Source organism: Hyperolius riggenbachi, chromosome 1 (genome assembly GCF_040937935.1).
Source record: "Hyperolius riggenbachi isolate aHypRig1 chromosome 1, aHypRig1.pri, whole genome shotgun sequence".
NCBI classification, from domain to species: domain Eukaryota; kingdom Metazoa; phylum Chordata; class Amphibia; order Anura; family Hyperoliidae; genus Hyperolius; species Hyperolius riggenbachi.
The window spans coordinates 436,947,359-436,960,041 of record NC_090646.1 but is presented as its reverse complement, the minus strand read 5'-3'; the positions used below and the strand labels follow the sequence as shown (position 1 = coordinate 436,960,041).

Genomic DNA, 12,683 nt, shown 5'->3' with positions numbered 1-12,683 from the left:
CCTGCATGGCACATGTCATGAATGTAGTTGTTCAAAGATTTGTGGCAAAGTACCCTGGCTTAGCGGATGTCCTGAAGCAGGCCAGGAAGGTCTGTGGGCATTTGAGGCAGTCTTACACAGCCATGGCACGCTTTGCGGAAATTCAGCGGAAAAACAACATGCCGGTGAGACGCCTCATTTGCGATAGCCCGACTTGCTGGAATTCGACCCTGCTCATGTTCTCCCGCCTGCTAGAACAGAAGAAAGCCGTCACCCACTACCTCTACAATTACAGTAGAATGAAACAGTCTGGGAAGATGGGGATGTTCTGGCCCGACAACTGGACACTGATGAAAAATGCATGCAGGCTCATGCGGCCGTTTGAGGAGGTGACCAACCTGGTGAGCCGCAGTGAGAGCACCATCAGCGACTTAATTCCCTACGCTTACTTCTTGGAGCGTGCTGTGCATAGAGTGGCGGATGAAGCTGCGAATGAGTGTGACCAGGAACCGTTACGGCAGGAACAGGCATGGGACCAATTTTTATCAGACCCAGCTGTTTCCTCAACACCTGCGGCAGCACAGAGGGGGGAGGAGGAGGAAGAAGAGAAGTCGTGTGCAGAAGATGAGTCAGACTCAGAGGATGATGAGCAAGGTGTTTCTTTGGGGGAGGAGGAGGGGACGGCGGCAGGAGAACACCCGCAGCAGGCGTCGCCGGGGGCTTGTGCTGCTCAACCTTCCCGTGGTATTGTTCGCGGCTGGGGGGAGGAGGTTGACTTACGTGACGTCACTGAGGAAGAGCAAGAGGAGATGGAGGGTACTGGATCCGACTTTGTGCAGATGTCGTCTTTTATGCTGTCCTGCCTGTTGAAGGACCCCCGTATAAAAAACCTTAAGGGGAATGAGCTGTACTGGGTGGCCACACTACTAGACCCTCGGTACAGGCACAAAGTGGCGGACCTGTTACCAACTCACCTGAAGGTGGAAAGGATGCAGCACATGCAGAACCAGCTGTCAACTATGCTTTACAATGCCTTTAAGGGTGATGTGACAGCACAACGCCAGCAAGGTACCACTGCCACTAATCCTCCTCCCGTGTCCACGCAGTCAAAGACAGGACGCTCCAGCGATCTCATGGTGATGTCGGACATGCGGACGTTCTTTAGTCCAACGCCTCGCCATAGCCCTTCCGGATCCACCCTCCACCAACGCCTGGAACGGCAGGTAGCCGACTACCTGGCCTTAAGTGTGGATGTAGACACTGCTGTGAACAGCGATGAGGAACCCTTGAACTACTGGGTGCGCAGGCTTGACCTGTGGCCAGAGCTGTCCCAATTTGCCATCCAACTTCTCTCCTGCCCTGCCACAAGCGTCCTGTCAGAAAGGACCTTCAGCGCAGCTGGAGGCATTGTCACTGAGAAGAGAAGTCGCCTAAGTCACAAAAGTGTTAAGTACCTCACCTTTATCAAAATGAATGAGGCATGGATCCCGGAGGGCTGCTGCTCGCCCCAAGACTAAGTCAGTCCCCGCACACACAGCATCTCTGCCTGCACGCCGTGTGACTGGCTGCCTGGCCTGCCCCAAGAAGACTAAGTCGCTCCCAGTCCCTCCACACAGCATGTCTGCCTGCAGGCCGCTTGACTACCTTCTCCGCCACCACCAACAGGGTCCGGGACTCCAGGCGGATTGCTGAATTTTTTAGGCCGCTGCTAGCAGCGGCCGCTGTAATGATTTTTCTGGTGCGTGTACATGACTGCCTAATTTTTCTGGCTGCACTGCGGGCAGCTGCAACAACAAAGGAAAAGGCATGTACATGCGCCCATTCCCCTTCGTGATCATTACCTTGTCGTGATGAAGGGGCTTGCGTATCACAATGAAGCAATGACCGGCGCCTAGATGAGTGTCTCGTGGGGCACACAAAAGATAATAAGGTCGTTGCTTCATTGTGGTCAGACCAAATTTGATCAGCTGGACAGTCACTGTTCTGTCATTCAGCTACATCAGCCAGGCGACCATATGGGCTGTAAAGCCACCAAAACCTGCACTCTCGCCATGGTGCGCACCAGTCCAGCACGGCCGTCACTACACAAACAGCTGTTTGCGGTGCGTTACACGGTGAGTTTGGTGTGTCAGTGTGAAGCAGTACCTTAATTACACTACCTGATTGATGTATACACATGCAAGATGTTTTAAAGCACTTTAGGCCTGTCATTTAGCATTCAATGTGATTTCTGCCCTTAAAACGCTGCTTTGCGTCAAATCCAGATTTTTCCCGGGGACTTTCGGCGTGTATCCCACCCCGCCATGCCCCCCTTCAGGTGTTAGACCCCTTGAAACATCTTTTCCATCACTTTTGTGGCCAGCATAATTTTTTTTTTCAAAGTTCGCATCCCTATTGAAGTCTATTGCGGTTCGCAAACTTTAACGCGAACCGAACCTTCCGCGGAAGTTCGCGAACCCGGTTCGCGAACCTAAAATCGGAGGTTCGGCCCAACTCTATTCCTATACTGCCCTGGCATTTTAGGGGCCCAAAACCGTGAGGAGTAGTCTGGAAACCAAATGCCTCAAAATGTTCAGGGGTATAAGCATCTGCAAATTTTCATGACAGGTGGTCTATGAGGGGCCGAATTTTGTGGACCCGGTCATAAGCAGGGTGGCCTCTTAGATGTTGTATTGGCACTGAAGTGCAAGAAGCTCAGGATGTTCTCAAATCGTGACCTGGACATGGCAGCAGAGAACACGGGCTTGTGATGTATTGGGTGCATAGACCAATAAGACCGCAATATATTCTTTTTGACTAGACCCATGTTAAGGAGAAGGTCCAAAAAAATGTTAAGTTTGGAAACTTGGAATGGTTTCCACTGAAAAGGCTGGGCATGGTAGCTTCTCAGATTGGTGGTTGCGTATTGTGTGGCATAATGGTTGGTCTCAGCCACAATTAAGTCGTAGAGATCCATGGTGCAGAACAGATGAAAAAAGTCTAGGGCCAATCCTAGATTATCTGTCTCCACCTGGACTCCAGACTGGGCGGTGAAAGGGGGCAGTATGGGTGCGGCGGAACCAGGGGATTGTAAATTGGGATTTGCCAGCACCTCTGGGAGACTATGGGTAGTACACCCCCGTTTTGCTGTTGGCTGCGACTCGGGTCTTAATGCACGTGCCACCGAACCAGTTTCTACTACCATGCTGGTGCTCGCCACTTCACCAGGGTCAACGGTAGTACTGGTGCTAGGTCAAGGAGATGCTACGCTGCTGGTGCATGCCTTACCAAGAAAACTCGGATTAGTGCTAGCACCTCTCTGCTGCCCTTGAGTCGGATTCTGCGGTCCAGTGACATGGGGTGTGATACACCTGGCTCTAGCCAGGACCTCAACCTCATCATTGCTATCGGTCAGAGAGCCACTGCTGTTCACCGGTTTGTATTCTGACCCGGATGATTCATCGGATGAGGCTTCCCAATCGCACTCACCCCACTGGGCCAGAATCTCGGCGGCCTCTTCAGCGCAATACCCCTATTTTGCCATGGTGGACTGCTAAATTTAGGGGGTATTCCTCTGAGACTACCCAGGAAAAAGAGCACCTACCTAGCAAAAGGGAGTACTTGTGAAGTAGAAAGCTGTGGTCACTGAGTTTTGATAAAAAAAAAATCAAAACTGATCTCTACAGCGCCACAGTTATTGTACAGTGTTTTTTGCAGTGATCAAAAAAAAAATTCTGTCACTGCGGTGGGACAGGTGAGGGTTTGGCCGGGTGATCAGAAGCCCACAGGGGCCAGATTAGGGCTTGATCTGATGGGTTGGAATGCTAAGGGGTGACAGGTGGTGACAGGAGGTGATTGATGGGTGTCTCAGGGGGTGATTAGAGGGGAGAATAGATGCAATCAATGCACTGGGGAGGTGATCGGAAGGGGGTCTGAGGGGGATCTGAAGGTTTGGCCGAGTGATCAGGAGCCCACACGGGGCAAATTAGGGCCTAATCTGATGGGTAGGTATGCTAGGGGGTGACAGGTGGTGACAGGAGGTTATTGATGGGTGTCTCAGGGTGTGATTACAGGAGGTAATAGATGCAATCAATGCACTGGGGAGGTGATTGGGGGGCCTGAGGGTGATCTGAGGGTGTGGGCGGGTGATTGGGTGCCCGCAAGGGCCAGATGAGGGTCTGATCTGATGGGTATTATGGGTAGCAGTGACAGGTGGTGACAGGGGGTGATTGATGGGTGACCAGTAGGTGATTAGAGGGGAGAACAGATGCAAATAATGCACTGAGGAGGTGATGGGGGGGGGGGGGTCTGAGGGTGATCTGAGGGTGTGGGCGGTGTTTGGGTGCCCCCAAGGGCCTGATCTAATGGTTAGCAGTGACAGGTGGTGACAGGGGTGATGGGGTGATTGATAGGTGATCAGGGTGTGATTAGAGGGAAAATCGATGCAAGCAATGCACTGGCGAGGTGATCAGGGGGGGGGGGGTCTGAGGGCGATCTGAGGGTGTGGGCGGGTGATTGGGTGCCCGCAGGGGGTAGATGAGGGTCTGATCTGATGGGTATGATGGGTAGCAGTGACAGGTGGTGACAGTGGGTGATTGATGGGTGATCAGTGGTTGATTAGAGGGGAGAACAGATGTAAATAATGCACTGGGGAGGTGATCAGGGGGGGGGGGGGGTCTGAGGGCGATCTGAGGGTGTGGGAGGGTAATTGGGTGCCGATTAGGATCTGATGGGTAGCAGTGACAGGTGGTGACAGGGGGTGATTGATGGGTGATTGATGGGTGATCGGTGGGTGATTAGAGGGGAGAACAGATGTAAACAATGTACTTGGGAGGTTATCTGAGGGCGGGTCTGCGGGCTATCTGAGGGTGTGGGCGGGTGATCAGGTGCCTGCAAGGTGCAGGTTAGGGTCTGATCTGATGGGTGGCAGTAACAGGTGGTGACAGGGGGTGATTGACAGGTGATTGACAGGTGATCAATGGGTGATTACAGGGGAGAATAGATGTATACAGTACACAGGGGGGGGGGGGGGGTCTGGGGAAGATCTGAGGGTATGGGGTGGTGATCAGGAGCCCCCAGGGGGCAGTTTAGGACCTAATCTAAAATATAGCATTGACAGATAGTGACAGGGGGTGATTGATGGGTGATTAGGGGGGTGATTGGGTGCAAACAGTGGTCTGAGGGGGTGATCGGGGGGGGGGGGGGTCTGAGGGGTGCTGTGGGCGATCAGGGGGGCAGGGGGACAGGATCAGCGTGTGTGTGTTTTTACATGCACAGCTGCCTCCTCCCTGGTGGTCCCTCGATCACTGGGACCACCAGGGGAGGAGGCAGCCTGTATAATACACTTTGTATACATTACAAAGTGTATTATACACTTTGTATGCGGCAGATCAGGGGGTTAACAACCCGCCAGTGCTGCTAATCTATGCGCGCGATCCCCGGCTAATTAGTCCCCCAGGTGCCGCCGCTGATCTGCGTTCTGCGGCCCTGGGGGTGCCACTTTGCCGCCGCCAATTGGTAGTGGGCTGTCGGCAAGTGGTTACAAACAAATATATTTTTCTGTTTATGAATAAAGCAGTACTATATAAAAAAACTGAAAATTGAGACAACTTACTATACAAGTGCACTTTTTGCATTGCCATAAAGCATTAATAGACATGAAAGTTGCAAGGTACATGGTATACAACATGATCCAAGAAAGACAATACATTTTTCTAAACAAATGTATAATGAAATATACATTTTATTTTACTTCCCATGTAGCTTTCTCCAGAGTGAGGAGAATTGCCAAGGACCCCTCCCGTCCATGTCTCCATTACCTCAGGCGGCTCCCATCAGGACGGAGACTGCAGGCCATCTCAACTAATACAGCTAGTCATATGAACACATTTTCACTGCTGCTGTCAATCTATAAAACTTCCCCACACCTTCAGCAGCCACTCAACCCTTTCCTCCTCTTTAGGCTGTTGCTACTAGGAGGCCGTTAGTGTTAACCTGTTTTTATTGCTTCATTGCTTTTATTGTAAATCTGTTTTGGTCCTCTTCCTACTTTGCGCTGCAGCCATTGCTGCAGCTTCCATTGTTAACCTGTTTTACTACTATGTTCTACCACAGCTGCTATTACTGTTAAACTGATATGTTGTACCAAAGCTGTATGTGCCAAAAACAATTCCGGTCATGACCCAGTCGTGGTTGGTGAATAAAATACTTTTTGACACAATTATGGACCAGAAGGACGCAGGCACAAGTATTGCCCGCGCTTGTGCAGTATGTCCCTGTTTAACCAGAAATCACTTTATCACTACTTATAAATCCTAAGTGATATATACTGTATATAGTGTGTGTGTGTGTGTGTGTGCGTGTGCGTGTGCGTGTGCGTGTGTGTGTGTGTGTGTGTGTGTGTGTAGGGGAGGGGGGGGCTGATGATAGTATTTTTTTTCTTTTTGGGGAAGTATTTTCTACCAAGAATAATACATTTTATTTGTATAACTGTTTTGTATAAAGTGTGGTATTAAAAGTGTGCATACTTAAGATGTATATTTCACTGTGATAGTTTTCACAGTATCCCCATTATTATGGTTTCTCCATTACATTTCCTGAGTTGACCTTAGGACCCCCATCTCTGGTAGTCTAGTGTTCCCCATACATTTTCCTGGTATTCTAGTTGTCCCCTTTTGTTTCCCTGAAGGCCTAGTGGTCCCCTGCAGTTTTCCTTGTGGTCTAGTGGTCCCCCATAGTTTCCTTGGTGGTTTCCCATATGCAGAGATCATCTGCAGGAATCATGGTGGGTGATGGTATGTATTAACCCACATCTTCCATTCCAGCAATGATTGCAGCTCGCATCTGTGTATCACAGCAGCTACTCTGGTACTGCTGCAAGTTCCTGGGGTTTAACCTTGATTACTTCATCAAGCTGTAACCTGGTAATTGTGGGAGTACAAGGCTGGCTGCTGAAGAGAGCTGTGAGTGGGAGAGGTGAGTGACTTAACTGCCTTCAGTGATCACTACAATCACCGGTGATCGTAATAAACAAGTGATCAGGAAATAGTTGGCATGGCTCCTGAGTCCTGATCGGTATCAAGAGATATTAGCTGTCAAATGACATGATGAAACTCCAGTGTTGGGTTTGCATGATCATGGTTGCAAGGGGTGGATGAATCTATGTCCTGGCAGCATTGGAGGACACAAACAGGGCACAGATTTCAATAGGCTGCATCCAGAAGAGCTTAAACAGTCAGACACAGATTCACATTCTGTATACACTGATGCGCCTAAATGCAGAACTATAGAAAATCACTTCTGATCAAAAGTAAAGGGCAGACAGAATAAAGAACAAAAACATGTAGACTGCAAACATATATCACACCAGTATATTAAGCTGTACTTGCATTTAATGTACTCAGCCCAGTTTTCTACAGGCTTAGCGTATATACTCGGCTATAATTCAAGATACTCAAAGTATAAAAGTTGGGGGGTCGCCTTATACTCGAGATAGTCCAAAATTTCCCCACTTATAGCCAGGACTGGGGGAGGTGCCTCTTTCTCTTCCCTTTCCTGAAATGCAAAGCAGACAGCTTACTGAAAATCCCCCTCCCTCCCATCACCAAGCAAAGGAGCCTCTTGTCTCCCCCCCCCCCCCCCCCCCCCCGTGTAATCGCTAAAGTGGAAGCTTTAACTGACTAATCCATCCGAGCGCAGCTTACTCTCTTCTCCCTGTATTCACGCTGGGCTGTGTGTGCATGAGCTCACAGCTACGGCTCCCGATATCATGTGACTTCATGTATCACATGACATCGGGAGCTGTAGCTATTGCATACAGCCCGGTGTAATGTCTGATTGCGCTGCCCGGAAGCTCCCTTCCACACTGAGTAGCACGCATGCTCAGTGTGAAGTTAATGATGCTGCTGGAGGTAAAATGCTAAATATCGCCGCTCTCTCACATCATACACTCCCCAAATTTTCAGGGTAGGGAGGGGACCCCCAGAACGACCTCTATGCTAAATTGCCGCCCCCGAGCCCCCCTGGTTCAGGAGATAGATTACAGAAACCTATCTCGGGAACCAGCGGGTCTCGGGGGCTACAATTTGGCATAGAGGTTGTTCTGGGGGTCCCCTCTCTACCCTGAAAATTTGAGGAGTGTATGATGTGTGGAAGTGGAGATATTTAGTATTTTACCACCAGCAGCATCATTCAATAGGAAATGTGGCCGCACAGTGGCCGGGATAGCTCAGTGAGTGATGGCTTCTGCTTCAGAGATTACACAGAGGGGGGGGGGGGGGGATAGAGAGAAGAGGCCTCTTTGCATGGTGGTGGGAGGGAGGGGGGCTATTCAGCAAGCTGTCTGCTTTACACTGCTGGGAAGGAAGGGGAGACAGGGGATAGCTATTGCCCACAAGTGACTGCACAGGCAGGGGGCACAAGGGCCTCACAGCAGGAGCCACACAGCGAGGAGGACACAGGGGCCACACAGCATGAGCCACATAGCCAGGGGCCACATGGGTCACACAGCAGGAGCCACACAGCCAGGAGGACACAGGGGCCACACAGCATGAGCCACATAGCCAGGGGGTCACAGGGGTCACACAGCATGAGCCACATAGCCAGGGGGACACAGAGACCACACAGCCAGGGGAAACAGAGGCCGCACAGCAGAAGCCACACAGCCAGGGGGACACAGAAGCCACACAGCCAGTGGGACACAGAGGCCACACTACTAGAGGGGCCACACAGCCAGGGGGACAAAGGGGCCACACTGCTAGAAGGGCCACACAGCCCTTAACTTTGCTGTACAGACTTATATTTAAGTAATTAATAAATTCCTGATTAAGAGGGTCAAATATTGGGGTCGACTTATACATGAGGTCGACTTGTATCCGAGTATATACGGTACTTTTAGCAGCAGATATCAGCAGGGAGGAATAGCATTGTGCAGTAAACAGCTGAGGACTTTATAGTCAGGAAAAAGATGAAAGCAAAATGCATTTAAATAAAACAGTAAAGAGATGAATGAGGCAGGTGAGAAATCAATGTTAGATCAGTTTCAGAATCTCACTACAATACACTGACAGATCTGTTTTCATGCAATTTCCAAAATGAAATGGCCTGTCTTTGCTAGAAGGCTTTCTTTCAGAACATGTATGGGTGAAAGTCAAACTAAAGTGTGATGATACACATGTACAAGCATATAAAACATATATTAATGTCATCCCTAATGTGTGTTACTTTAACCGTATTAAGCTTTATGAGTCAACTCAGAATCAAATACTTCAGTTTTAATTTTTTTGGGCGAATAAATATATAAACTACATACAAAATATATAATTTTTATGGATTTATAAAGAAAAGCTGCCACTTGCAAATAGCCAACATAAATCTTTATTTTATTATTATTTAGTATTTATGTAGCGCCGACATCTTCTGCAGCGCTGTACAGAGTATATGAAAAAAAAAATGGAAAGTTGTGACTGGGCACACCATCTGAGGTTGGGTGCTTGGTATTGTGGTATAGGCAAACCATCAAAGCATAAGTCCAGTATTCAAGTATACCAGCACTCCGAATTGTTTTCAAAAAGTTACGCTCTCTTTCGGTCATTTTTGTGGATATGTCAGCTAAATAAAGAGAGCGTAACTTTTTGAAAAATATTCGGAGTGCTGGTATACTTGAATACTGTACAGAGTATATGGTCTTGTCACTAACTGTCCCTCAGAGGAGCTCACAATCTAATCCCTACCATAGTCATATGTCTAGTGTAGTGTATGTAGCGTAGTCAAGGGCCAATTAACCTATCTGTATGTTTTGGGGTGTGTGGGAGGAAACCGGAGTGCCCAGAGGAAACCCACACAGACACGGGGAGAACATACAAACCCCTTGCAGATGTTGACCTGGCTAGGATTCAAACAGGGGACCCAGCGCTTTAGCTTTAGCAAGCAATTAGCAATCAGAAAATCTGGTCCAATGTAAATGTCTTCATGTATATATAGGTAAAGTACTCTAACTTATTTTTATGTATATGATTACAGGTACTGAATTAAACAATGGACAATGGCATTTTATTTCCCTGTGGGCAAAAAGGAATCGTGTAAATTTAAAAGTGGACAATGATGCATCTGCAAGCTTAAACATGGCTTTACCCTTTCAAGTGTCTTCTACAGAAAACTACTATTTCGGAGGTAATGCATGCTGTTTTTGGGAAGACAAGTACTAATGAAGAAAATATAAATGTTGACAATACACGGGTGATATGTTACCAGTATCCATCCCCACCATCACCTCAGTGTCTAATAATAACAGTAGTGTATGTGCTGTGTGAATGCTAACTAAAGGAGGCTAGTGCTCTAAAAATTTCAAACGGACATTTTTTGGGGAAAAATATATTTCCTCAACTTGAACAATTAATGTATAAAGGAGTAGCACCTTGGGTTCCAATTTATGAGGAAAGCATGTGTTTATTCATGAACTAATATATATAGCACTAAAAGGCATATATTTGCAATACAATTCATAGCACTTGTTATACTTGTTAGGATTGGAGTGTGCAAGAGCACACAATTAGAATGTTTTTTTGAACAAATAATATATGCCAATTTTCTAGATTCCGTGGCATTGGGATACATGGATTATCTGTGCGTAAAGTGTCTAAGTATTTCCTTCACCTCATTTCAACTGTAGCAGTCATTTTTTTAGTGGCATCAACACAACTTCTAGCACAGGAAAGGCATCCAGTTGAAATAACTTTTTTTCCTTGGATGCATTTCGTAAAAGGTTAACTTATTAACCAACCCACAATCAGAAGCTATCATGTACAGCAATAGCTTGTTTGTGTGTGGAAAGACAGAGGACAGAAGTAATCTATTGTGCCTCAAGAGGAAATTAAATTTCTGTACACACACACCTGAGAGATCAGTAAAGGAGACAGAAGAATAAAGGACAAGTTTCTCATTTTTCTAACATATATTTTCTAAGAAACACATACCCTCTCTGACAGATGAAGTCCAGAGATACTAGCACTTAACACAGCAAGAGTTGGTTTCTGTAACCCACAGACAATCCATAAAGACATACTTACAGCATACTAAAGTAGATTTCTGTAGAGGAAGAGTAATATAAAATGACATTTAATGGACCGTCCGTAAAATATAGTGTGTTTGTGCCACTTTAATGTTGGAGACCAGTGTTGACCCACTAAAATGTGTTGTAGCCTATTATTTAATTAATTTTATTCTACATTACTAAAATTCTTTATTCAGATAAAAGCTCCAAAATAAGGTATTTGTGAAAAAAAGATAGTAAGCTTAAAGTAGTCTAAAACTAAAATGTAACATAACATTCAATAAAAAGGTGTTTTCCTACTTTTTATTACTCATACAGCTACTATATTTGCTTTTGTGTAAAAATAATATTGTCTGTTTACAAATTACAAGTTCCCAAAAGTACACTTTATCTGCTTTCAAAGCTGCCATTGCATTTTTATTCAAGCTGCTTTTTATTATATATTAAAATCTTCTAGTGAGCTGTTCTGAACTGTGCATGCTTGAAGCAGAGATAGCTTCACACAGAGCTTGTTTTCACTTGTTACACACAATGTAACAACTGAGGAATGTAAACAAAATATATTGTTATCTCCACTTTGGATCAGATCCTAAGCCGAATGAGCTTTCCATGGCAGAACAAAGTGCTGTGTTCAACTGTTTGAATGCTTTTCTGCATTTTTTTGTGATAGTAGCTTTAAAGCTGTAAACAATCTTTTAGCACAAAGAAGTAATGCTGAGTTTCAGACCTCTTTAAAGTAATCCTGATGTTAGAAAATAAAAAGTTCCCATGCCAGGTCCCTCTAAACATATTCTACCCAGCCTGTTCAGTATGTTTGTACCAAATGTGAGCACAGCTGTGAATGAGCATGTTTGTACTGCACATATGCAAGTACAGTTTACGTGGGCAAAGTAGAATAAAGGCATTTGTGTATAGGTTTTATTCTCGTTGCATGAGCACATCCATTCTACTAAGCCTGCACGGCTATACTCATGCACGCCGTGCTAATTCATGGCCTTGCTCATTCATGGCTATGTTCTCACTCTGAAGACACCCAGCATTAAATGATATAGGGCTTGATTCACAAAAGAGTGCTAACTGTTAGCAGGGGCATTTTCGCGCGAATTTTCGCATTGCGTCTTCGCGCCCAAACGCGAATTTTACCGCAAAATCGATATCGTTTTCACACAAAAATTCGCGTTTGCGCGCGAAAACGTTATCGTTTAGCGTGAAAATTCGTGATCGCGCGCAATGCCAAAATTCGCGCGAAAACGGCCGTGCTAACAGTTACCACTCTTTTGTGAATCAAGCCCTAGGTGTTTGAAGAAGCTTCCAAATAACTAAGTAAGTATCTGTCTTTTTTTTCAATATTATGACTTCGGAATTGCTTTTAAAGCACCCCTGAATGAGGTTTTAAACAATATACTTTTTACAACGTTTGATTTCTGGTGCTGTGACACATATCACCATCCTCCTCCCCCTCCAGATCCCCCTGTATCCTCCTCTCTACTAAACTTTTGATTATAGGCAAGTAGGAAGTGTCAGTTCTTTCTCCTCTCTGCCTGTCCTTAGCTCCGCCCCTTTACTTTCTGCTTATAGTTTCTGATCTGAGACTACACACAGCATGCAGGGGAGCTGCGCTGTGTGCGGGCTTCTGATAATTGAGGTCAGAATGATAGTATATACTATAAGCAGT

The 12,683-nt window shown here is 46.5% G+C and overlaps 1 protein-coding gene across 4 annotated transcripts in view; it reads left to right on the top strand.

The window, feature by feature from the left end:
* The window catches only part of CNTNAP4 (contactin associated protein family member 4), a 484,789-nt gene that overhangs the window by 272,604 nt on the left and 199,502 nt on the right, over positions 1 to 12,683 (top strand). For all 4 annotated transcript variants that reach the window (XM_068237691.1, XM_068237701.1, XM_068237708.1 and 1 more), the window contains one exon: positions 9,979 to 10,128. In XM_068237691.1, coding sequence (XP_068093792.1) covers positions 9,979 to 10,128 — 150 coding nt within the window. The remainder of the gene's footprint in view (positions 1 to 9,978; positions 10,129 to 12,683) is intronic.